At 40.0% G+C, this 27,508-nt stretch overlaps 1 protein-coding gene across 11 annotated transcripts in view; it reads left to right on the plus strand.

Moving 5' to 3' along the window:
• The window catches only part of ART3 (ADP-ribosyltransferase 3 (inactive)), a 54,629-nt gene that overhangs the window by 21,568 nt on the left and 5,553 nt on the right, over positions 1 to 27,508 (plus strand). The window contains exons 1-11 of one of the 11 annotated variants that reach the window (XM_045532847.1): positions 570 to 672; positions 1,852 to 1,929; positions 7,631 to 8,342; positions 17,047 to 17,079; positions 18,024 to 18,056; positions 18,961 to 18,990; positions 21,833 to 21,865; positions 22,472 to 22,504; positions 23,128 to 23,160; positions 24,598 to 24,630; positions 26,871 to 26,903. In XM_045532847.1, the coding sequence (XP_045388803.1) occupies positions 1,861 to 1,929; positions 7,631 to 8,342; positions 17,047 to 17,079; positions 18,024 to 18,056; positions 18,961 to 18,990; positions 21,833 to 21,865; positions 22,472 to 22,504; positions 23,128 to 23,160; positions 24,598 to 24,630; positions 26,871 to 26,903 (1,042 nt within the window). In that variant the 5' untranslated portion in view covers positions 570 to 672; positions 1,852 to 1,860. Of the gene's footprint in view, positions 1 to 569; positions 673 to 1,267; positions 1,560 to 1,851; positions 1,930 to 1,951; positions 2,027 to 7,630; positions 8,343 to 17,046; positions 17,080 to 18,023; positions 18,057 to 18,960; positions 18,991 to 21,832; positions 21,866 to 22,471; positions 22,505 to 23,127; positions 23,161 to 24,247; positions 24,333 to 24,597; positions 24,631 to 26,870; positions 26,904 to 27,508 lie in introns of those variants that run through there. The other 10 variants (XM_045532846.1, XM_045532848.1, XM_045532850.1 and 7 more) reach the window with 10 other exon arrangements.

The raw sequence follows: 27,508 nt of genomic DNA on the forward strand, positions 1-27,508 counted from the left end.
GAGAGCTATAATTGCAGGCACTAAGGAAATCCTTTTCTCCTTTGTGTTCTCACTGGGCTCTGTCTATACTTAGGATTCTTAACATGTTGTATTTTGGTTAAGTATGCATATTCATTTCTTTTATTAGGTCATCAGTGCTTTTCACTACTTCCTTTTACTTGTTTGTGTATTCTGGCACCTGAACAGTACCCAGACTACAGTCAGCTAGTTGAGTGAATGGTGATAGATGTCACCATTGCAAGTGATTAACAAAGCAGTTCTCCTTAGTTATGTGAATCATCATGCTTTAATTTTGACATCTCAGTGTCACAGGGTTAGGAATGGGAAGTGGTTTCTCTCTGAGAGAAGCCCAGAACTATAGGCTAAGAACTGAACATGCTGTGGGGTTAAAGGGAGTTGCTGTGGCTTTACAAGCCTCTTGGAGATTTAAAGTGTTAACAGCAGTGATTCCAAGGCATAGTGTAGGGGCCAGATATAAATAGCAGAACACAAGTGGGGTAATGTGCCACTGCCAAGCTGCTGCTGGGGGTGTTTATAAAAAGAAAAGCATTCCCTTCTCAGCTCTCACTGTCAACAACATCCTATCCTGAAGACACACTCACCCCAACTGAGAGTGGGAACCAGTTTGAGATCTAGCATCATTTAAACCTCCTCCAAAGGCACAAAAGCCAGGTAAACATTTTGACTTATTTACACTCAGACTACAGAAGTGAAGAATTTTCAGGAAAATCCTAATCCAGAGCTTGCTTGGCACATACTGCCATGTGACAGATATCTGTCAAGTGTTATGTTCCAAATCTGTTTTGGAAGGGGAAGTTTAACACAACAGTAGCAATTTGGTGCTACATTGTAGTATCTGTAGTAAAAGTGTTTCTGAAGAAAGATGAGAAACTAGGGCCAAGATGATCTATAAAAGGAAAGACTGTTTCCCTTTCTCTGTACTGTTCATTCCCATTTTCAGAATCCAGAATATGGTGATTGGTAGGATAAAACAGAGGTTTCGTTTCAGTTCCAGTAATGTCAGTTTTGTTGGAGGTATGTGGAAGGAAGTGTAGGCTGGGCTGGTGTAATTGAATTCGTTAATGGCTCTGGGACAGCTTCAGCCATTGAGGGTCTCTTACCCTCCTATTTACTCCTGTCAGTATCATAAATACTGGAAGGAATATTGGGCATGTGGCCAGTAGAGTTGTATAATTAGAATTGCTTATTAGAATTGCTGCCTGCCCAGTTCTTTTTATTCTCATTCCCACTCAGAAAGTTATGCAAAACACTTGTTTTGCTCTTAGGCCTCTCTTGATTGTGAATACTTGGGGGAAGGAGGCCACGTCTTCTGCTTTGGCCTTATCATTTCCTCCATCCTACCCAAATCGTCATGACTTAGTTTGCAAAGAGCATAGGAGAATGGATGACGTGGATGGACATGTTTCCAGAGACTTCTTAGAAACTGGGAGCTGGGGACCAAATTCAAACTGCTGTTTTTTTGTTTGATTGTGTTATTTCCTGTGCATGCTGAGGGGAGATTTAGAGATAGAAAGAAAATATGCCTACCAGTGACTATGGTAGGAGGGACAACATATCTGGAAGAGTATGGAAATGGACAGATTTAATATTCAGCAAATCACTTAAGTTTTATGAGTTTTTGTTTCCTCTTCTGTAGGATAAGGATGTTAGACCACTAGATAAAACCTGATGCCTCTTGCAGCCATTACAAATTTATTGATAATCACCTCCTGACCACCATGATATCCATTCTAATCCAGAATGAAAAAATATATATAGTGTCATCCTGTTCTACTCCCCTAAACCTCTCTTTTAAGCCTACTAAATTGGAATTTCTTCATTTTAATTTAGAAAAGAAAAATGAAGACAGGACATTTTGAAATGGTCACCATGCTGCTGGCAGCCATGACTCTAATGGACGTGTTCCAGGTAACCTTCAGCATGAGAAGCATGTGGACATTGGAATGGAAACTCTTGATGATAACATTGTCTCAGGCATCTGTGTGGGTTGACGATGGAAATGAGAGTAGGTAAAATAGGTCGATGTTACTACAAGCAGCTTTTATTTTTCATTTCACAGATGTGATACTTGTTAACTGTGGAAAGTTGAAAAAATTAAAATTAAGCAAAAAGATAAAAGTAAAAATCATCCATAATCCCACCACTAAGAGGGAAAGACTCATTACCTGTGGGTGTATATAGAGCCTTCTTGGCTTTTTTCTGTGTACTGTATTTAATTTGTAAACATGGGCTCACACTGCATAGTACTTTTTTATCTTGCTTTTTAAGTTAATACTGTGCTACATGTTGATCCGTGTCATTAAATATTCTGAAAATATGTTTTTTCCCCAGTATTATAATGCTGCATTGTTTGGTTACATGGTTTTTATTAAATTATGTAATGATCGTTTTATCACATTCAGAATTCTTTTTTTTTTTTTTTTTTGAGACAGAGTCTCACTCTGTTGCGCAGGCTAGAGTGCTGTGGCGTCAGCCTAGCTCACAGCAACCTCAAACTCCTAGGCTCAAGTGATCCTCCTGCCTCACCCTCCCAAGTAGCTGGGACTACAGGCATGCACCACCATGCCCGGCTAATTTTTTCTGTATATATTTTTAGTTGTCCATATAATTTCTTTCTATTTTTAGTAGAGACGGGGTCTCGCTCTTGCTCAGGCTGGTCTCGAACTCCTAACCTCAAGCAATCCACCCGTCTCAGCCTCCCAGAGTGCTAGGATTATAGGCGTGAGGTACCGCGCCCGGCCAGAATTCTTTTCTGATAGAACTTTTATGATTTTATTTGTAGTTGAATCTTTAAGTGTTCTGTAACATATTTTTATATAAAATATGAGACAGGTATTTCGCTTGATCTCCCCCCCACACACATGGTTAGCTGTCACATCTGCACTGAGTAAGTATTTGGGTACTGATTTTAAATGCCTTCTTTAACACATTGCCTGCCATGCTAGAAAAAAATATATTTTTCCTTGGAGCCATGGTGTTGTAGTATGAAAATAGAATAAAAACTTTGAAAACAAAATGATCCTTTCTAATTTAATGAAAAATTTGTTATTTTTTATTGTTTTCTGTGTGTGAGTTATATGCAGCTTGAAAAATAGTTCATGTGACTCCCAAGGTGAAGAGATGTGTGAGTTACATATGTTTCACAAGGCCCAGGGCTCAAAACTAGCATGAGTTAAATACAACTCACATGGCAGTTAATGTGTTTAAAATATCTTAAATTTTTAAAATGTTACACATTTTTTAGTTTGATAGTCCAGTCTGTCATTTATCTAGAACCATTGTGTATTCTGTTGCCTGTAATGGAGTATTTTTTTAACTGAGACAAAAGCCATACCATAAAACTTTGCCATTTTAAAGTGTGCACTTCAGTGGGTGTTAGTATATTTATTATGTTGTGCACTGTCACCACTTTCTAATTGAAGAACATTTCCATCACTCCAGAAGAAACCCTCTACGTATTAGCAGTCAGCCCCATCCCCTTCTTCCCCCATTCCTTGGCAGCCACTCATCAACTTCCTGCTTCTATGGATTTGCCTATTCTGAACATTTCACCTGAATGGAATCATACAATATGCGGCCTATTGTGATTGGCTTCTTTCACTTAGCATAATGTTTTCAAAGTTCATCCATGTTGTAGCATATATTAGTTCTTTATTCTTTTTTATAGCCAAGTATATCCCATTGGATGGCTGTACCACATTTTGTCTGTCCATTCATCAGCTGGTAAACATTTGATCTGTTCCCACTTTATGGCTATTATGGATAGTGCTGCTGTGAACATTGACATACAAGTTTTTCTGTGAACATAGGGGATTTTTTAAAAAGAAAAAAACCCCCTATAATCTGTATTGACATATATGGAGGTAATACAAGCACTATTTGGTTATTTGGTATCATTACAGAGTAAAGTTTACTTTTATATATAAAAGTACATATATATGTGAAAATGGATTGGGGAAGCTACAGTTTATGATACATGATAACAGAATTACTCATTGTTGTGAACATACGTTTTCAGTTCTCTTGAGTATATAACTAGAAGTAGAATTGTTGGGTCATATGGTAACTTCGTTTAACTTTTTTCTGGAACTGCCAAACTGTTTCCCACACTGGCTACACAGTATCACAATCCCAACAGCAATGTATTAGGGTTCTAATTTCTCTGCATCCTTGTTTTACTTGTTATTTTTTGTTTTTGACTTTGTTTTCGTCATTATAGCCATCCTAGTGGGTGTTAAGTGATATCTCATTATGGTTTTAATTTGCATATGTAATATTCTTTTGCAACAGAATTTTAGTGTATTTGTTCTATGAATGTTCCATAATTTGTTTAACCAATTTTTCTCCTTGAACTTTAGGTCATTTCCATGTTTGTGTAATAAACTTTTGGTAATTGAATTTCATCAAATGAGCTTTTGTTTCATTGGATAGATCAGAGGAAGAAAATGTAATCAGCTTGTTCACCAAGCCTTTTGTACCTATTTCTTAGTATTCATTCAATTGTCCCCAAGTGGTGGTGGCATTTGAGAGCTTTTTCACCACTCAAGGCACGCAGTGTCCGGAACACACAATCAGCTGTGGTGTCTGGCCAGAAAGGCTTGATGTCTAAAATTAGACATTTGGAGACTGGTTAGAGGCATAGGGAAAAGACAGGAACATATTAGATCAACTCTGATACGATGTGAGGAATGTGGGAGGTGCTTTCAGGATCTGGTGTCTTATACTGTGTTGAAGTCTTGAAGATAAATCAGGCATTGGTGCCCAAGCTGTGCTCTGGTACATTCTGTGCTGCAAAAGAAAGTGCCTTTCTTGGCTATGAGACAGCAGTGATTTGATCTCTTAAAGCTCAAATTCCCATATCAATAAACTGACCTACAAACCCAGGAGTACAGGGGTTTCAGTGACTTCCCCAGCAGAATACTCTGTGGCTAGTATCAAGACGGTTTCTGATTCTGGCACAGTTCTCTCATTTGTAAAATGATGTTAATAATTGCCCAGCCTTTTATGAGGGATATTATGAAGACAAAATTATACTTTTTAAAAAGTGCTATATAAATGTTGGTGGTCTTCATCATTGGAAATATTCTCATTCTTTAGAGGCAACAGAAGATTTTGATTAAGAGGACAAGACTCTGGAGCCAGACTGCCTGGTTTCAAATCCCAATTCTGTATAAGTCTCAAACTATGTCTTAGTTTCCTCCTAAATAAAAAAGGGGACTAATAATTGCACCTACCTCACAAGGTTGCCCTGAGGATTAAATGAGGTAATACATATCAAGCTCTTAGTGCCTGACATATGGAAAGAACTCTGGCGATGTTTGTGAGGCCTTAATGGTGAAGTGGTCACAAAGGGTGACTGAGAAGGAGAGATAAAGGAAAACTTCACAAATGAACAGATGATCTTAAATAAGGACCAGGTGGTTGTGGTTGAACTAAGATTATAAGTTTGGTCTTAGGTTACATTTGAAGGGTCCTTGAGCATTCAAGTGGAGGTGTTAAGTGGGCATTTGATACATAGGTCTGGCACTTACAGGTCAGAGGTATGTAGATGATAATTGAAACTATGAGCATGTATATGATTACCTAAGGTTAAAGTTGAGAATTAGAAAATAAGTAGCCTTGAGAAACACCAACATTTAGTGGCCAGCTGGAATATGATGGGTCTGCAAAGGAGTCTACGAAGAAATGCCCCTTTAGTGAGAGTTGTTTGGATGGAGGAACAGGAGTGGGAACCAGAATGGTTGAGAGTTGAGATAAAAGTTGGAAATGAAGTGGAGATGGCAAGGATAGACATCTCTTTCAAGAAGTTGGTTGTGTCAGGCATGGTGGCTCACACCTGTAATCCCAGTGACTCAGGAGGCTGAGGCAGGAGGGTTGCTTGAGCCCAGAAGTTCGAGGGGAAAGAAAAAAGTTTGGTTGTGAGGGGCAGAAGAGAGAGAGTGGAAAGAAGATATAACTAGAGTAGGATGGACATGTGACCAAGTTTTGTTTTGCTTTTCTAAGCTTCTCTCTCTCAAGTTTTGTTTTGCTTTTTTAAGTCAGTCTCTCTCTCTCTCTTTCTCTCTCTCTCACACACACACACACACACACACACACTTTTTTTAAAAGAATTACTCACATCAAAACTGTAATTTTAATGGTTCCTGGCTAGATGTCTCTATAAGGTCTCCAGCTGAGGTCCTAGGCAGACTTGTACAGCCATGCACCACACAAGTATAGAATGGTGGAAAAAGAGGCACTATTCTTTCATCTGTAGAAACCCACACATGGTATTCCTGGGCAGATTTGCTCATCGTATTATTTGATCCAGAAGCCAGAGTACAGGGTTCTCATTTGGTGTGCTTGAATATTTTGCCAGGTTCTGTGCTAGGTGCGTGGGATTCAAAGATAAATATGATGGGATTCAAAAATAAATATTCCGCCCTTGAAGAACTTACAATATAATACATATATTCTTATCATGAACTAATAAAAATATAACCACAGTGTGTTGAAGGCTTGATATGTGCCAGGCATAGAGATGTAAAGGCTTTGCATATATTCATTATGTAATTTAATCCTCAATACAATCCTGCACTTAAGATATTATTTCCTTTGTTCTCGTTTTTAAATGAAAAGATAGAAGCTCAGAAATGTCAGGTAACTCTCATACCTAGTTAGTAACAGAAATGTCATTTGAACTCAGATCTGTCTGGCTTCAAATCAGTGTTAATTACATTATATCACCCTGCTGCTTATGGTGTAGAACATGCGTCATTTAGAGATGCATTCGACCTTTTCAGTTGTATATGACAGCAACACAATTCAGACAAGCTCAAGCAATTAGGGAATTTACTGATAATTATGACTGGAGTAAAAGACAGTCTTTAGGTACATCTAGACTCAGCCTCAAGTATGTTTTAAGGGGTTCATCTCTCTCTGCCTCTTGGCTCTGCAAGCCTTTCTTTGTTGGTTTATTTTCAGACAGGATTCACCATAGGACTAAAAGGATAACTTGTTGGAAGCCCCAAGTTAGTATTATCCTTAGAGCTTATGGTTTTACAGGAAGAAAGATCTTTTTTCCCCCTCAAGGAGTGTTCTGGATCACTTGGATCACTTGCTTATGCTTTGGGCTGAGGGTGCAAAATCAGTTCTGTCTAAGCCATCTGGAGAAGGGAGGGGCATCCCCAAAGGAAAAGGGATAATATTTGTCATCGCGTGTTATCTATCACACGCAGTGTCTTACACATGATACTTCAAATTCTCAACAGTTTTGAAGGTTTGAGAAAATCTAGGTAAGAATATTGTTCAGAGCCGGGATTGCCACCCTGTTCTTTAGTGTCACACTCATTGTTCTTTCATCTGCTCCACAGTGTTCAGATGCATGAGTTACAGGTGCAGTCCTGCCCATGCCTCTCACCCACTGACATTTACTCTTTCATAGAAATAAATGTCACAGAGAGAACAGTTATCAATAGCAATGGAATATACTTCCTGTATAAAAAACATATCCAAATAAATAAGGAGAGATTCTTGACAGGGAATGAGAGGGTGGGGGTAGTAATGTGAGAGAAAATGATATTCACTAAATATCTTATTTCAAGAGTATTCATTTCCTTTTCCTTTGAAGGTGAAGCCTGAAATGTTAGACATGGCAGATAATGCATTTGATGATGAATACCTGAAATGTTCTGACAGGATGGAAATCAAATATGTTCCCCAGCTGCTCAAGGAGGAAAAAGTGAGCCACCAGCTCTTAAACACTGTGTGGGAAAATGCAAAAGCCAAATGGGAAGCCCGAAAGACTCAGCTCTTTCTCCCTATGAATTTTAAGGATAACCACGGGATAGCCCTGATGGCGTATATTTCTGAAGCCCAAGAGCAAACTCCCTTCTACCATCTGTTCAACGAAGCTGTGAAGATGGCTGGCCAGTCTCGAAAAGATTATATCTATGGCTTCCAGTTCAAAGCTTTCCATTTTTACCTAACAAGAGCCTTGCAGTTTCTGAGAAGACCTTGTGATGACAGTTATAAAAATGTGGTATATATAACAAGCCAGGACACTTCATTTACATTTGGAGGGCTAAACCAAGCTAGGTTTGGCCGTTTCACCTTGGCATATTCAGCCAAACCTCAAGCTACTAATGACCAGCTCATTGTGTTATCCATCTATACATGCTTTGGAGTTGCCATTGAAAAATTTTTTGATGAAGAAAGTGAAAGAATTACTTTAATACCTCTGAGTGAGGTTTTTCAAGTGTCACAGGAAGAGGCTGGCAATAACCTTACCCTTCGAAGCATAAACAAGACCTGCAGCCATTACGAGTGTGCATTTCTGGGTGGTAAGTATCTCTGTTCTGGCTCTGCTTGTCTAGGAGGGAAGGAGTAGGGTTCTTAGGCCCAGGGAGAGGTCAGTTAAGGAGAGTGAGAAGTGTTTGAAGGGAGAAATGACAATTGGCACTTTCCAGTCTTGCTCTTTCTGTACTGTCTGTTTCTTTATCCGTAATTTAATTTTATGAAAATAATACATTTACAGTATTATTAAAAATAAAAAAGATAAAATGGTACTTTGAGGCAATGGTTCTCAACCAGAGGCAGTTATACCCTGCAGGGTCATTTGGCAATGGTGGCAAACATTTTTGGTTGTCATAACTGGGGAGGAGGGGGTGTTGCTACTGGCATCTAGTGAGCAGAGGCCAGGGACACTGCTAAACAGTGCACAGGGCAGCCCCTCACAACAAAGAATTATCTGGCCCAAGATGTCACTAGTGCTGATGTCAAGAGGCCTTGCTATAGGCTTATAATGAAAAATAGCAGTCTCCTGCCCTACATGTCCCCAGTGCCCACTCCTCAGTGGTATCCAGTTTTGATTATTTTTTAGCTGTCTTCAGGTACTTACTGTCATGTTTCTAAGTAAATAACATGCTTCAACATGTTATTTTTTGATTTTTAAATTTTTAGGCATCATCTATTGACTTCCCACTATAGAGAATGAGTTTTTAGCCCACATATACCATGTGTCAGTTAAAAATTCTTTATTGCTTTCAGCTGTAAAGTAACAGAAAACCTGACTGATAGATTTCATTTAGTAAGTCTAGAGGTAGGCTGTCCCCAATTGGTGCAGTGGCTCATATGCATCATAAGCCACTCAGGTTCTTTCTGTTCCAACATCCTTAACACGCATGCTTTTTTTTTTATTCTTGTGTGCAGTGTGACTGTTGTCTAAGACAAAAAGGAAAGAGGATGACAGCCAAACCTACCTGTTTAATAAGAAAAGTAAAAGCTTTTCTAGAAACTCTTAGACTTCTGATTGCAGATGATTAACTGGAACAGTTTCTTGGTCACCCATAGCTACAAGCTTGGGAACGGGGTAATTAGCCTTTCCAGCCAAGGGAGTACAGCGTGGGGAGACAAGGGAGAAGGGAGTTAGAAACATCTGATAACCACCATTCTCCTTCCCAACATATGTCCATTTCCACCTTCCTATTCTATCAGTGTAGTAAATATGGGTCATAGCTGAGTCAGAGAGTTGTTTTTCTGTGCTTAGGTACCTCTTTTACCCCAGGGTTATTATATTATTTGTTTGTTTGTTTGTTTCCTTAGTTTTTTTATGTCCCATCAGTAATTCACTTCCAAATCCTTTGAGAGAAATATAAATTTCCTCTTAATACATTCAGACATATTAGATACTCTCTCATTTCTTTTTTTTTTTTTTTCTGGATATACTTCCCTGGATTTCCTCATTATCCTGCTCTATGATACACTCTTTAGGTGTGCTGAATGTCTTGAAATCTCTCCTCACTACCATTCTGAGACTTTGTTTCTTCCCTGTGAAAGATCTCCTATTTCTTGGACTTGCAACTCTTTCTTGGGTTACTCCTTGTTTGGTGTGGTAGGAGTGGGGGTTCTACAGAAGTTTTCTGAGAAATGGTACATCAAGGCAAATTTTCTAAGACTTTGCATGTCTGAAAATCCACCTTTATGCTAGAATAATAGTTTATGTGGATTTGCATTTGTATATTTGAAATTATCTTTCCTTGGAATTTTGAAGATGTTCTTCCAGTGACTTTGTTTGTGGAGCTGTTGTTGAAATGTGTGAAGCTGTTCAATTACTGAAACTTTGAGTGAGACTTGTGTTTTTATCTGGAAGGTTTTAGGATATTTTCTTTATCCCCAACATTATGAAATTTTATGGTGTTGTGCCTTGGTGTGTGTGAGTAAAGGATTAATAAAAACCCTTTCTCCTTTCTTCTGTGAAAATGGCTTCCTGTTGATTTTCTTCTAGCACTGTTTCTCTGCAGTCTACTAAAGGTGAAATGACAGCTGTGTGACCATGCAGCACTGCCTATGGTAAACATAACCCCTGACTGGTAAAGTGCACCTGAGCTGGGAGCGTTGTGAATGAACTATAAATACTTGAGGGGAGGCCATAGCTTTGGGCTTTCCTGAATGTGGTGTGACATACCCAGTTGTTCTCCTTGTTAAGTCCTGGAAGGAGAGCAGGCTCTTGTGCCAAGCCTATACAGGTTCAAGAAGCATTGTTTTTTTTATATGTGGCACGAAGCTACTAAGCTAGGGAGGCTCCTGCACCTTCCTGTGTAATCTTGTTTCATTGTATCTAAGCTGTCATTTGGGGAAATATAAAATAGCCCTGGACTGCTGTGAGGACTTGCATTGAAGGGACATATCTGATGCTGCCCTGTTGCAAAATAGTATGCTGTTTTCCCTGCCTTATATTCTTCTGCAAAACCGAGTAAACTGGTTTTGGGTCTTGCAAATGTAATTGTCTAGCTGAACCAAAAACCAGTGCTGCTGAGTCAAGCAGAGTGAATACTGCAGTAGGCCCCAGAAATGGGATAGACTTTTAGAGCTTGACTCAACATGGCCAACAATACTATGAGATAAAAAGGCTGGGTAGAATAGTGCTGTTGAGACACTGATGCCTGGATCGGGGGCTGATACGATTGGGTGGCAGCAGCTATGTGGCCACTGAGGTGCCTAGGCTGCAAAGTTTAAGGAAGTTGTCACTCTTAGGGGCCGTACACTTGTACCACCTCCACTTGCATGATCCTGAGAGTGACTGCCTCCTTAAATTTTGTATTCTAGGCATCTCATTTGCCTCACCCTAGTCCTGCATCCAGGAGGCAGGTGAAGATTGGAGTAAATTTATGTTGAAAGATAAAGTGCTTATCCAAAAGACAAGAAAAAAACAGATAAGAGATAACAAATGTTGGCTAGGGTGCGGAGAAAAGGGAACCCCAGAACACTGTTAGTGGGAATGTGGGTTGGTGGCAGCCATCGTGGGAAACAGTATGGAGGCTCCTAAAGAAATTAAAAATAGAACTACCATATGACCCAGCAATCTGTATTCTGAGTGTATACCCAAAAAAAATGAAATCATCACCTCATAAAGATATCTGCACTTCTGTGTTCACTGCAGCATTATTCACGATAGCAAAGATATGGAGACAACCTAAATGTCCGTAAGTGGACGACTGGATAAAGAAAATGTGTATGTGTGTGTGCACACATGTATGTTACATATGTGTACACACACATAGACACACACACCACAATGGAATATTATTCAGCCTTACAAAAAGAAAGCAATCTTGCCATTTTTCACAACATGGATGGGTCTGGAGGACATTATGCTAAGTGAAATAAGCCAGACAGAAAGAAAATATTGCATGATCTCATTTACACGTGGAATATAAAAAAAGAGACAGAGATCAAGAATGAAATAGTGGCTACCATGGGTAGGGGGAGAGGAAATGGGGAGACGTAGGTCAAAGGATACAAAATAGCGGATATGTAAGATGAACAAGTTTAGAGATCTAATGTATTACATGAGGACTAAATTAATAAACTTGTATTATATTAGGGATTTTACTTAAATAACCAAAAACCAACCCAGCTGGAGTCAGCTTACACCAGCTCATAGGAATTGATTGTGGGCCATGCATGTCTTCTCCCCAGTTCCTCCTACATCCCAGTAGCTTGAAATCGGCTGTGGTTCAGAGTTATACCATGGAAATCAGCAAACGCTACAGACCAGTCTCCCTCCCTTGCCCCACCAAGCCTGTTCAACTTTACTGTCCTCTAACTGATGGCGCTTTCTTTGGTGACTAGATCATTGGCGGTCAGGAGTCATGGTACAGCATATCACAGCCAAAATCCCACTTGCAGCTGGGCTGACAGAAATGATACTGCTTTTGGTCCTCCTGATGCACTTAGCCAAATGCCATTTGTGAAGGCATTGGTTATATTAATAGAAAAGCCATGGCCACAGGGCCTCAAGCCATGTTTAGCACTGGGGTCTGGTTGATGGACTGAGGTGGGCAACAGAGCCCTCAAACTCCATGTCTGTGAGTGGGACTGTGATAGAACAAAAGAGATGGAGCCATTGAATTGATCCTGAGTGATCCAGGGCTCACACTCACACAAAGAAGTGCATCATGAGCTCCGGGTGAGGAAGCAGGAAGGGGAATGGGGTACACAGAAGTATCATGTTCCCACCAGCCGCAAGGGGAGGCCTCTGCGGAGGCTCCAGGTACTGTGTGGCGAGCGCTGACAGTCGGCCACTGCACCATAGTCCTCTGCTGCCATCTAGAGGTAAGTGATGGGAACACAGGATCAAAAACTCCCTGAAGTGATCTTTGGAGACAGGCCAGTTGAAACACTATGAAGATCAATGACCAGGTGTTTTAAAAGCCCCAGCCAGGAGGATATAATGAGAATCTTGTTCCATTGTGACTGGATATAACTGTGCCTCTAAATGAAAAAAAGACAGTATTTCTGAAAGGTCTAAAAAGATTTTACTGTATTATGTGTGCTAAGCACAATCCTGTGTTACTGTTGTAAACTTGCCTTTTCCAAGATAAAATACCACAGGTTAACTGTCTTTTATACTGTTTTTCTAGAAAACGTGAAAAAGGTGGGATGTCAGCTGTATAATAAAAGCTCCATTCCTTATTGTTAAAAATTACTCCGTTGGCCAAGTTCAGTGGCTCACACCCTAGCACTTTGGGAGGCTGAGATGGGAGGATCACTTGAAGCCAGGAGTTTGAGATCAGCTTGAGCAACATAATGAGACTGTCTCTACAAAAAGAAAAATCAGCTGGGTGTGATGGTGCATACCTATAGTACCAGCCACTCGGGAGGCTGAGGCAAGAGGATCTTGAGCCCAGGAATTTGAGATTGCAGTGAGCTATGATGATGCCACTGCGCTCTATCCCAGGTGACAGAGCAAGACCCTGTCTCAAAAAAAAAAAAAAAAAAAAAATCCACTGGGCCCAGGCACGGTAGTGCACTTGTTATCCTAACTACTTTGGAGCCTGAAACAGGAGGACCACTTGAGCCCAGGAGTTCCAGGCCAGTCTGGGCAACCTAGCAAGACCCCAGCTCTAAAACAAAACAAAACAAAAAGGCCGGGTGCGGTGGCTCACGTCTGTAATCCTAGCCCTCTGGGAGGCCGAGGCGGGTGGATCGCTCGAGGTCAGGAGTTCAAGACCAGCCTGAGTGAGACCCCGTCTCTACTGAAAAAAAATAGAAAGAAATTATCTGGCCAACTAAAAATATATATAGCAAAAAATTAGCCGGGCATGGTGGCACATGCCTGTAGTCCCAGCTACTCAAGAGGCTGAGGCAGTAGGATGGCTTGAGCCCAGGAGTTTGAGGTTGCTGTGAGCTAGGCTGACGCCACGGCACTCACTCTAGCTCGGGCAACAAAGTGAGACTCTTGTCTCAAAACAAAACAAAAAGCCAGAAACAGCATGTTGAATCCTCTTTAGATCACATCTCTCTCCTACCTCAAAGGATTTATGTTACTAGATTGAACTCACCTGGATAATCCAGGATAATTGCCCCACCTGAAGGTCAACTAATTAGCAACATTATTTGCATCTGCAGCCTTAATCGCTCTTGCCATGTAACTTAACATAGTCACATGTTAACATAAGGTTCTGGGGTTAGGATAGAGGGACCTCTTTAGAAGGGTATTATTCTGCAAACTATAATATGTCTTCAAGTTCACTAATCTTTTTCCTGCAGTGTCTAGTTTGTCAGTAATTACATCTAGTGTATTGTTCATTTTAGGATTTTTATGTCTAGAAGTTCAATTTGGTTCCTTTTTATCTTCCATGTTTCTGCTTAACACCTGTTAGTAGTACTAACTTTAAGTCCACTGAATGTTATAGCCCCTATAATTCATGTGGTGAAGCCCTATTCTCCATTGGGATGATATTTGGAGGTGGGACCTTTGAGAGTGACAATGCAAAAATAAGTGACTGAGGCAAAGATTTCAATCAATGGAAGTTTATCAAGCCAAAGTTTGAGGATGTGCCCAGGAAAAACACAAACCACTGACATATCTGTGACTGTTTTTCTGAAGGAGAATTTGGGAACTTCAGTATCTAAGGGAAAGTGCACAGAAAAAAAGGAGGGGGGAGTGAGGCAAATAGTTGTTACATTCTTATGAGGCCCAGGAAATCTACATTTTACACAAGGTCAGGCGAGTGTTGGAAGAGAAAAAGGGAGGAAAGAAGAATCAATTAAGTAGATGTCCCTGGACAGGTAATGGAACAACATTGATTTCGTCTTGTCTGTGTTCTGCACCTGCATTCCTGCCAGCAGGGAATGAGAGTTCCTGTTCTCTGCATCCTTGCCAGCATTGACGTGGAACCAAATGGACTTTAGCTGTAGGAGCTAGACTTAACATGCAGACCCTAAGTTATAATTTGCATGGTCTTGTATTTCTAAAAATATTTTTGAGCTTTGTTCTGGTACATAGTTAAGTTACTTGAAAACGGTTTGATTCTTTTAGAGCTTGCTTTGCAGAATTTTTAGGCAGAACTAGAGTCACTTTAATCTAGGTCTAATTATTTTTCACTCCTGAGGCTATAATTTTCTCAATACTTTACCCAGTGCTTATGAAAGGTTAGTCTGGCTGATGAAAGTATGCACTGTTCTTGACTGTAGGGCTTCTTTCTCTGGTCTTGGGTAGTTTTCTCCCACATAAAAACTGATGAGTACTTTGCAGAATACTTGAGGGGAACCCTTTGCAGGTCTCAGGAGTTCTTTGTGCCATTCCCCTCTGTCTAGTATTCTCTGTAAAAAACCAAATTATCTTGGTATTTTCTTTTTGGAAAAAATTTAAACGACTTACTGGTTATAATACCATTCAAGTTCTCTATTTATTCTTGAGTTATTTTTGGTAGGTTACGTTTTTTTCCAAGGAATTTGTCCATTTGTCTTTATATGTCAAATTTTAATAGGCATAACGTTGGTCATAGCATTCTTATATCTTTTTATGTCTGCTCAATGTCATGTTCCCTTTCTCATTCCTTATATATTCATGCGTTCTCTGTTTCATTTCTGGATCAATCTCCTATCCATTTTTAATCCCATACAACTTTAGAAACTCAAAATAGTTTGATTGCTTTCTTGCTGTTGAAAATACTAATGGAAAATTAAATCTAGAGTCAAATAGGGAGGAGAAATGCAATCTGACAAAATGGATCTGTGTTAAACACTAAAGATACCCATCCTGTACTATTTAGGAGGCTCTAAGGAAAAAAAAATTTGCTTAATAATCACTCGGAGTGCTTGTTTAAAATGCAGATTACAAGGTCTCCCCTCCAGAAATTCTCTATTATAGTCCTGGCTAGGGTCCTGGAATTTCAATTTTAATAAGCACACAGGTGATTCTGAAGTATGTGGCTAGAAAACTACGCTTTGGGAAACATAGTCTAACTTGTGCTACAGACAAAAGACAAAGGTTCTTAAAATCCTTCTAATGTCCAGACCCCAGGCTGCATCTTTCTGTTACGTTTGTAGCCTTCCCATCTACAATTCTCCTCGCCTTCACCTCACCCTCAGCTAAGCTCCCTGGGTGAGGCTTACACCCCCGTTTCTACTGCTGAGACAACATTTTGTAATAGCCTCTAGAACTGATTTTTAAATTTCTAGTCTGGCCAAATGCCTGAGGTTAGCCTCAGGACACCATCCATATTCTAACAGATCTGTCATTCCCTGGACCAGTAGAATCTGGACCCAGTCACCTAGATTTTTGGTTCAAATTCCACAAATAGAGCAGGACTTGAGAACAAGACTATAGAAGAGCATATTTCTCATAGTAGAGCCAGACCTCTCAGGGACTCCCCCAGTCTTAGGTAAAGAGGCTTATCCCTCAGGTAGCTGAACTTCCAGATTAGATCAGTGAGTTAGCCAGGCGTGGAGAAGAGACAACAGAGCATCTAGACCTTCATGGTGCATTCTGGAAAGCCCTCCATATGGCTCATACTGGCACCAGATCTGTATGCTTTCTTACTTACTTTCTTGCCTAACTGCTGTTGGGCAGGCTGGCAGATTCTCCTTTCTGCCAGTTCTCAGGGGAATCACTGCAGCACTGATGACTTTTTCTAGGGCATCACCAGTGAGGAGGCCCAGGGCCTTACACAGGTACTGTTAGGTGCCATGTTCCTGTTCTCCAAAAATTGTGGATTTCCTCACACACAGATGAATGTTCTGAGCCATACCAACTCTGTTTCTGTGTATGAGTGCGAAGGATTTTTGTTCATATATTAAAGGATCTGGAAGATCTTATTGAGATGCTTTTTCTCCAGAGAGTAAGAATTGACATAGTAGAGGGGTAGATTAGCTGTTGAGGACATTTAGTATCTGAAGAGAGGATTAATCGGACAGGTAAGTTTTCTCCTAACTTTTGCAAACTAATCATAGAATAGAATGATAAAGTGTTACTCCTGGATGGGCCCTTGAAGGTCATTTGAAGCAATCTCCTAGTAAAAGATGCAGGTAAGGATACTGAATTTTAGAAGGGTTAGATGTTTTGTCAAAGGGTCATACAGCTGTTTTGTGGCTGTGCTATAAATACAAAAAGACAATTGTTCTGCAGTTTGCATCCCACTAAATCATGGGTCTGATACTAGTAGTTGATGGATTAGATTACCAGTAGCCACAGACCAATTAAAATCTTTACTAAGGTAGATCATGTTTAACTAATAAAGCTTTACCTTTGTGTTACAGGGCTAAAAACTGAAAACTGTGTTGAGAACCTAGGTAAGATATGCTTTAAAGTATTACTTCTGCGATGGGAATTTTATCAGTGTTATTTCTCATAGATATGGGTCAGAGCTGCCTCACCGCTGCACTGGCATACTGTCAGCCATCGCTTTCTCAAGGCTGCACTGTGTTCTGCCGCCACCTTCTCGGGTAGAGAGCCCAGGGGTCACTGCTGCATGCTTTCCGCTCCGACCCCCACTCTTGCCTGTGGCTCTTCTCTCAAACACTGCATTGCCCTGGACATGCAAGGAACATGCCACTCTCCCCCTAGCCTGAGCTTACAGGAGTTTAAAGACTTCTGAATGCCCCTACAGCTCCAGCCATTTCACACATGGCTGTTATGCAAAAGCCAGTTCCTATTTCTGTATTTTGATATCTTAGGAAATAACATTTGGGAAACTAATGAAGAAATGGCATGAATATGGCTCAAGGAGGGAGGATGGGATGACAGAATGGTTATGTGGTCTATTCCAGCTTCCTTGGGGAAAAATAGGATATAACAAAAAATAGTCTGTCTTAGAGGACTGGAGGAAAGATTTGGGAAGGTAGACAGGAAATTCTACAATTATTCAGGAACAGCATTATCAAATAGGCCCAATAGATGTATGTGAACCAAAGTTGCCAGAAAGTGCCTTTGGACTGATGTAGGCTCTGGATGGATCTTTTTGAAGATTTTCTTACTAAAAAGTTTGAAAGTAGGGGTCTGTTTCTAGCTGTCTTCCTGGCTAGTTTTTCCATGGATTCTTTTTCATGTAATTAAAATGAATCTATATCCATTAGTCTTTGATTTGAAATTTTATATTTGTTACAACTATAGTTTTATGTATCTTAAATGTAAGCCAACTCAAATTTTTATTATTAGTAAGTGTTTAACAATAGACTGAACCTGACATTCACATCTGAGCATAGTACCACATAATGAAAACACGTTTATATTTCAGAATATTTTCAACCCATCTATGTCTACAGTGCTGGTGAGTATGCTCTGCTTTCTAAATGTGATTCTTACGTGGCTATTGAATAGCTCTTTCTTAACAGATGGCATTTGTTAGCTCACAAAAAGGAGTACTTCATAGATATAAAGCAGTGACTTGGATTATATCGGGGTGTGGGGAGAAAACCTATTCTGGAGAAATTTACATACCTCAAATGAGAGAGTTGGCTCTATGGAGATCTGAATGATATGGAAACTTTCTGGGGAAAGTTTCTTTCAGAAGATAAAGATAGAAAACTCAGCACATTTGCATCTCTCAAATTTGCTGAAGCTTGATGTTTTGTATCATTTAACTAAAACATCTGGGTGATTAGATGCTTTTTTAAAAAAGTTTCTACTTAGTGAGATATGGCCCAAATCATTTCTTTGCATGTAGATTCATTATTATGTGTTTTGCCTATATGGCTACAATAAGTTTTTCTTTGTTTAAGAGAGAAAAGGATACAGCCTTTCCTTAAACATGCAATTGACTTCATGTTTGGGAAGATACCTCCTGTCCTGATAGAAGTGAAACATTTTATGCCCCTGAAAACTTGCTTAGCAGCCCCTGTTTCTGTTGGCCCATTGCAGTCACGAGTCTGCTGATTACTTCACAGGGACCTCAACTCTTCAGAATAGACATTTTTTGGTTCCTTGAGATCCCCAGGAGACTAGCTATATGTGATGGGTTTTTTTAATAGAGGGGGCCAGAGGAAGATTCTAGCCCATTAGCCACGGTATATGTAGACTCTGGCTAACATTTAAATTTAGTAGCAGTAGTTTACTGGATATACGAAATGGTTCTTTATGGCAATATTACCTGAAAATAGTTTTGCTGTAGCTATAGTAACTCCCAGTTCTTGTGTTCCATTGTTAAAACTGATAAGTTTGTTTTTCTAACTTAGGTGAGAAAACCCAGAAGATTGAAGACCCCGGTAAGACATTTTCATAAATTCTGGGGCTTTCATTTTACAGGGTGTCTCCCTTTACAGGTAGGAGCAGGAAGGCATGGCATGGTAAGGAAACATGGGAAGAAGGCAGAGCCCAGCTTAGCTTGCTGGTTTGGTATAGCAGGGACCCACCTGCGTTCCAGATAGAATTCTTTATAGAAATGAGACAGCAGGTCTGTGTCTCCTAACCATCTTTAAAGGTCATCTCAGCAAATAGATGTGACTAATTATTCCACATACTTCTGTGACCTAGGGTATTGGGCAGGACATAGCAAGTAGCATTGTTTTTTCTAAATTAAAATGATGATTCTGGGCCAGGTGAGGTGGCTCATGCCTATAATCCTAGCACTTTGGGAGGCTGAGGCAGGAGAATTGCTTGAGGCCAGGAGTTTGAGACCAGCCTGAGCAAAAATTAGCAAGACCCGCGTCTCAGCAAAAGATACAAAAATTAGCTGGGCATGGTGGTACGCGCCTGTAGTCCCAGCTTCTTGGGACACTGAGGCAGGGGGATTGCTGGAGCCCAGGAGTTTGAGGTTGCTGTGAGTTATGATGACGCCACTGCCCTCTAACCTGGTGACAGAGTGAGAGACCCTAATCTCAAAAAAAAAAAAAAAAAAAAAGGTGATTCTGTGTATTTGTTTCTACTTGCAGCAATTTGAGTCACAGATGCTGTCAGCTATACCATTTGATTATTTAGTACATTCCAAAGTATAACTCATCCCCAAATGTTTGTTTTTGTGATATATATATATATATATATATTTTTTTTTTTTTTTGAGACAGAGTCTCGCTTTGTTGCCCGGGCTAGAGTGAGTGCCGTGGCGTCAGCCTAGCTCACAGCAACCTCAAACTCCTGGGCTCAAGCAATCCTCCTGCCTCAGCCTCCCAGGTAGCTGGGACTACAGGCATGCGCCACCATGCCCGGCTAATTTTTTCTGTATATATTTTAGTTGGCCAGATAATTTCTCTCTATTTTTAGTAGAGACAAGGTCTCGCTCTTGCTCAGACTGGTCTCGAACTCCTGACCTTGAGCGATCCACCCGTCTCGGCCTCCCAGAGTGCTAGGATTACAGGCGTGTGTTTTTGTGATATATTTTAATGGTATTATTCAAATGTCCTCAAGGGTACTGGACAGGAACATTCTCATAAATTACTGGTGAGATTATAAAGTGGAACAACTTTTTATGGAGGGTAGTTTGGTAGTACTAGCTTTTAAAGTGTTTATACCTTTGACCCAGTTGTAATACTTTCAGATATTTGTCCAGAGAAAATTAGAGATACACACAAAGATTTGAGTTTAAAATGTTTATCACAGTGTCATGGTAGTGTCAAAAGACAAAATTACAAATCTAAATTTTATTCGCGATACTGGAATTGGGTGACACTTCATTCCATAAAATAGAGCAAGTGAGCCGAGCAAGACTTTGGCTTTATAGACAGAGAAGGAGGGAAGAAAGCAGAAGGAAAGAATAAAGAGTGTATTAGTTACTTTTAGACAGAACAATGGAAGAACTCCTGGTTAACATCCTGTTATGTCAGGCTATCTTTTTTTGTGTGTAAGGATTAAAGCAGAGGGAACTTTAATATCAAGCTGATTGAAGATTTTAAACTGGACTGTTTGGGAAATTGGCTGTTATCTCTTTCTGCTGATTTCTTCAAAGGTCAGACAGCTTAGTTTGGGTGGTGTGGAACTTTATTTTTATTTTTTTTAACCCCCTGATCACTGCATAGTATGTGTGGAACTTTAATATGGGTGACTCCGTTTCAATTTTCAGTCTGGTCTGTCGGGACCTAGTACAGAAACTTAGTCCAAAGCCTGGCCTCCTGTAATTTTTGTTTGACAGTAGCAAAAATTTAGAAACAACCTCAGTGTCCAACAGTTAGGTATTATTAAATAAAATTATATTTATATTATAAAACACTAAACTTAGAAATTTCATTTTTGAAATGTTTTTGAAAACATTTAAAGATAAAGTATTCATAATACAGTGGTAAATAATAGGATATAAAACAGCATATAGAGTATAATATTAACTTTATTAAATATGTATGCACATATAAATGCATAGCAAAAAGGATTGAAAGGAAATGTTAAGAATCAAAAATGTTAAGAATCAGAGATATGTTTTAAGTGATTTTTAATTCTTAATAATTTCCTGTGTTTTTGAAATTATCTACAATTTTAATGTATTACATAATCAGGAGACATTATTTTTAAATATATATATATATATAGGCTGGATGTGGTGGCTCACACCTGTAATATTACCACTTTGGCAGGCCAAGGTGGGAGGATCGCTCGAGGCCATGAGTTCAAGACCAACCTGAGCAACATAGTTGAGACCCTGTCTCTACAGAAAATAAAAAGTTAGCCAAGGTGGTAGCATGCACCTCTAGTCCCAGCTCTTCGGGAGGCTGAGGCAGGAGGATCACTTGAGCCCAGGAGTTCAAGGCTGCAGTGAGCTATGATCAGACCCCACTGTATTCCAGCCTGAGCAATAGAGCAAGACCCCCATCTCTTAAAAAAAATTTTTTTTTAAATATATAGATCAGTCATGACAATTTTGGGTCAGAGTCTTTGGATTGAATCTAAAAAAAAGAAAATAGCAAGAGCTGTTTGCTTAATCTGGAGAGATTCTGAGTTGCTAGCCATAGTTCTTACCATAAGCTAGGATCCAGTGGGTTAAATCTTCTCTCCTCTTTTTTTACCCTTTCCCCTGCCATTTCTCAAAGCATTCAAAGCTTTCTGTAAAAGCCAAGTATAACGTTAAATTAATGTTTAAGCTGATGACAATTTTTACTAAATTGTTCTTACTCTCATCCTTAGGAGAAAAAACCCAGGAGTTCACTGTCTTACCTGGTAAATCATCTTTTACTTACTCTCTGAAACTAGCTACAGGTTAGGAGGAGATAGGACTCCTAGGATTAAGAACATTACCTGAGCCTGAAGAGTTTGAGGAATGAGTTAAGCTAGAACACAGGGACTTCATTTATTGAGTGCTTTTTATGTTCCATACGATGTACCAAGCACTTTTTATGCAGTATTTCCTTTAGTCCTCACTCACTCACTACAAGCCTACAGGGCAAGTATTTCTTTTGCAAAATGAGCGTTTGAAGTTCAGAGGGATTAAGTAGCCTGCCCAAAGTCGTAGAGCTAATAACTATAATGACAATAGAGCTAAACCAAGCAGAGACTTAAACCCGGTACGGTTTCATTTAAAAACCAATGTACTAGGACTGCCTTATGAAGAATAAGGTTAGAGAGGTAGGGCTAGATCACAGAAGGTTTTGAAGTCCAGGCTAAGGAGTTTGGACTTTTTCTCATGGGGGAGTGAAGAGCCATTGAAAGGAATTTTTGTTGTTTCCCTTTTCTTTTTTTGAGAGTTGGATATGGGGGAAGTGTAGACAAAGGGGAACATTAACAATATAAGATAACTGATTAACTGATACTCATTTCTGCTTTTAGGTATAAAAATCTTTGAACCCACCCAAATACCTGGTAAGACACCTTTCTGTTTGCTCCCTGAGCCCGAGGTGTTAGGTGAGAAAGATTCCTAAGGCATTAAAGAGAGTATTATCAATAATGAGACTATTATTCATGAATATTTCCCTTACAAAGACTGAGCTGGGGAAGAGAGTAGAGAAAGTGCGTTTCCTCCTTAGCATTCCTGTGCTTCCCGAACGAACGTTGTCTCTGGGGCAGGAGAACCAGCTCTGCTGGGAAGGCGGCTGAGGGAAAGGCTGCGGACAGCTGGATGCCTCAGTCCAGCACCTTGCAGCTTCTACTGCTAAAGTTACTCAGTAGAAACCTCAGCTTCATGCACAGGCTGACTCTTAGCGTGGGCTAAAATCTCTTCATCTGGGATCTCCAGGTAACTAAACACAGTGCTCTCCTGGCATAGACACCCACTCAGTGAAGTGCCATGGCAGAAGACTCCTCTAAGCTTGGAGTGGATTTGCACAGTGAAGGTTTATGAGGCCAGAACTTTTAAATAAAAAGGCAGAAACTACAGTGCAGTGCGACCTTTGGTACTTGTATATCTTGAGCTTACCAGACAAGAGTTTGAAAATTATACTTACTGGAGCAAACTGCAGATCACTAAAAACTTCTTTTTCATTTAGGAATGAAAATTCCAGAACCTTTTTCACTACCTGGTAAGCAATGTTAGGCGTGCCAGAGGGGCAGATGCCAGTTTGGGGGGTAGAGATATAACTGTCACCATTAGACATGCAGAAAAGTGTGAGTACTTTGTACAAGATCACAAAAGTGAGTGAAGGAGCCAGGTCTTTTAACTTATGACCAAGTACCTGTTCCTCAATGTATGTGGTTCTTTGAGTGTTTTTCCAGTGTATTTGCCATGGTAGATTTAACCTACCTTTCAGATACAGCAACAAAAATGAATATTTTATTTTATTTTTTAGTCCGGCCCCTCCCCTTCTTATGGCCTGGCTCTCTCCTCCCAGCCTCTCCCTGCTCCTCTGCACTGGCCTTCTGCATCCGGCCCTGTCTCGGCCCCAAAGTGGTTGTTTTAAAAGTGTGAGGCGGTAGCTGAGGGCAAGGCCATTGAGGGGCCTTGAGCTTGTGTAACCAGAGAAACGGAGCAGTGACTCCAGTCAGCTTCCTCAGAAGGACCTCAAAACTTATGCTTGTAGGGGAAGAAAAAAATAAAAAGGCCACCAGGGTTAATTTATTTTTTAAGACAAGGAGAAGTAAGAAAAGAAAAAGTGGATGTGATATAATATTTTACCAGAGATCTACAGAGAGTAATGGCAGTTCTCTGTGCCTCAGAATTGTCATCTTTCGAATGTGGCCAACTTGTCATATTTACCTCACAGGACTGTCTGTAAGGACTATAAAATCACAGAATCTCAAGGTACAGAGCCGCTATCCAGTGCTTAAAATCTTTTCTCCTCAGTTCATGTGGTGCTTTGAAAATAATTTTTTGTAGGTTTTGTTACTATGGGAATGATCATCTGTTAAGGAAATTAGATTTTTGGCATTCACAAAATTGTATCCATCCACACAGTGCTCAGCTTTGCTTAACATTGCTGTCTATGGCAGCTGCATGCTGTGTACAGAAACATGTTCACAGCGACATAAAGCACGAATGTAGCTTATAGAGGGAGTTCAGCTACTCTTATATTGACCCAAATTTGTACTGTTGGATTTATCTGGCCACAACTTTGGAGTGAATCTCTAGTGACACTGATGACATACTTTGTATGTTCTGCATCTTTTCAGCTTGCTGGACCCAAATTTGCACAGTGCTCTCACTGGGGTCTTGCTAGTCATGCTGTGATTGTCTGAAAGGCAGATGCTGAGCAGGGTATGGGAGATGCACGTGAGCTGTGTAGACAGATACCCAGGCTGCAGGCAGTCTCTCCTCTGCCATTTGCCTGTGAATAGCTTTGTATAAGTTACTGTACTTCCCCATACATCTGCTTCCTCATCTGTACAATGAGGAAAGCTTCTATCTTGCAGGACTGATTAGAGCCCTAATGAGATAAAGAACCTGGTAAAATGAATGGTAGCAAAATAGTAGTAAATGGTAGCTGTATTTATTATTGTCTAAAAATCTCTTTCTCATTTAGGAATAAAAGTGGTACAACCGGATGAAAAACCTGGTAATAAATTCTTTATTGGGGGTGGTGGCACCAGGGGGTTCTAAGTCCTTTACCGTAATCATTCAGTTAGCTCAGTCTTACGGGATCTGGGGAAGACATCTGGCTGTACAGTTTCCGACATCCCAGTGTGCAAGCCAGAGGGGGAAGTGTTGAGAACTTTCAGTGTGAGCAGCGGGCTGCTATTATGGTTCTCTGAGCCAAGCAGAAAAAGGCGTTTGACCTGAAACTGGACCAGCTGGCCTCCAGCTGTGCCTGTCTATTCCAGAAAGAGGCAGGACCTTCCTAGGGTGAGCTGGCTATTGTGAGGGAATCTGTAGACACAGGAATGGCATCACCCAGGAAGCATGAATGAGAACTGTACAACATGCTAATATTGGGTCTAGCCATTCTGTGATCCTCACTACACTCTCCGTATCCTCCCACAAATAGGCCACTAGGTTTTACTGGGACTGTAGTGCATTATGCCCTCTCCTGGAAAGCTATGTGTAGTGCAGGCTTTTTAAAAGGCGATATGGGCTGGCAGGCACAGTGGCTCATGCCTGTAATCTTAGCACTATGGTAGGCCAAGGTAGAAGGATCGTTTGAGCCCAGGAGTTCGAGACCAGATTGAGCAACATAGCGAGACGCCCATATCCACACAAAATAGAAAAATTAGCCAGGTATAGTGGCACGCACTTGTAGTCCCAACTACTCAGGAGGCTGAGGCAGGAGGATCACTTGAGCCTGGGAATTTGAGGTTGCTGTGAGCTATGATGACGCCAATGCACTCTAGCCTGGCAACAGAGCAAGATCCTGTCTTAAGTAAGTGAATGAATGAATGAGATGTGAAAATAGTACACAGGATCTCATTTAATTCAATAAGGTAGATATTGCTACTGCCACATCAGAGATGAGGACATGAAATGCAGGAAGGTTAAGGAACCTGAAAGAGGCTAGAAAGAGACAACCAGGACTCAAACTTTTCTTTTTCTTTTTTTTGAGATAGAGTCTTGCTCTGTCACTCCAGCTGGAGTGCAGTGGTGTCATCATAGCTCACTGCATCCTCAAACTCCTGGGCTCAAGCGATCCTCCTGTCTCAGCCTCCCAAGTAGCTGGGATGACAGCCACCACACCTGACTCATTTTCCTTTTTTTGTAGAGACGGGGTTTCGCTCTTGCTCAGGCTGGTTTTGAACTCCTGAGCTCCAACAATCCTCCCAGCTTGGCTTCCCAGAGTGCTAGAATTATAGGTGTGAGCCACCACTCCCGGCCAGACTTTTCAAGTTTTATTTTGTGCTATACAACACTTGTGTTCCAGCCAGATTTAGTTATACACTTCTGGGCTCCTAGAACTGGCATTTGGCTTCAAAGCTGTCAAAATATGGTAATACTGTAATACTTCACAGATGGTTTCTGATTTAAGATGGTTCAACTTACAGTGGTGTGAAAGAGATACACATTCAGCAGAAACTACTTAGAGTACTTATACAACCATTCTGTTTTTCACGTTCAGTACAGTATTCAATAAATTACGTGAGATATCTGACATTTTATTATAAAATAGGCTTTATGTTAGATGATTTTGCCCAACTGTAGGCTGATGTAAGTGTTCTGAGTATGTTTAAGGTAGGCTAGGCTAAACTACGATGTTTCGTAGGTTGGGTGTTTTAATTAAACATATTTTTGACTTAAAATATTTTCAAGTTAGGTTTATTGGGACATAATCCCACTGTAAGTTAAGGAGCCTCTATATAGCACAGTAATTAAAAGCAAAGGCTTTGAAATCAGATTCTGCTACCTCTGTGGTAATGCATGTCACTCCTCAGAACATTTCATAGATGTTTTAAGGAACATCTGTGAAATGTAGATAACTATACCTACCTAATAGGACTGTAAGAAGTAAAGGTGACAAGGTACCTAAAGCATTTGGACAAGCATGGCACACAGTATGTACTCAGTAAATGGTAGGTGTTAATGTTGTACTTGGGAATCTGAGTTCAATATGTAGAAAAAGTGCTTTTTTGTAAATAAAATTTCAACCTTTTTTAATGGAAACACATATTCATGATGAAAAAATTTCAGAGTACAGATGAGTACAGATTAAGCCTTTCCCCTAACCCCACACATCACTGTAAACCCATTACCCTGCCCCTCAGGCCCATTCCCAGAGATAAGCAAGTTTGCTTAATCTTTAATCATATCTTTCTCTTCTGGATAAGTAGGCATACAATGCAATTAACTCAAAATCTCTTTATATTTTAGAAGACGAAACTCAAGAAAATATCAACAATCCTAGTAAGAAATACTTCATTTCCTCAGTTGATAAATGTCCTTTTCTGTAATACAGAAAAAGTGAGAATTTATTTTTCCTTAGTGAAGGGAATAAGGTTGCAAGAGTTTAAGGCATCATCATAACAAAGTATACTGTCATATCCAAATGCTTGTGTGTGTCTGTGTGTGTTGGGGGCAACTTGACCTTGTTTCTTAAATAATCATTTTTAACTGTGTCTAGAGAGTATGCTGTTGAGAACAGTGGTTCTCCCTTTTTATAGCAAATATTTTATGAAGTCCGTATATTATACTGAAGGAAGATCTTAAATAAGTTGTACCTTAACCCATAAAGGTCAATATAATGTCCTGACTATGATTTATAACAAATTACATACATTTCAGTATGTAAATACTTAGATTATACTCAAAAGGATAATGAAGTAGTAGAATGCTTGTATCTATTTATGCAAGTAAATTTGGACTTAAGATTGGAAACTGTTCTATACAGGAAGTATAAGAAAATGAAAGTGAAGAAATACAGCAGACACTAGATAAAAACTAATGATTAATGTTTATTAAAACTATCCCCATAGAAAGAAATTATCTGGCCAACTAAAATATATATAGAA

Source organism: Lemur catta, chromosome 19 (assembly GCF_020740605.2).
Source record: "Lemur catta isolate mLemCat1 chromosome 19, mLemCat1.pri, whole genome shotgun sequence".
Taxonomy (NCBI): Eukaryota; Metazoa; Chordata; class Mammalia; order Primates; family Lemuridae; genus Lemur; species Lemur catta.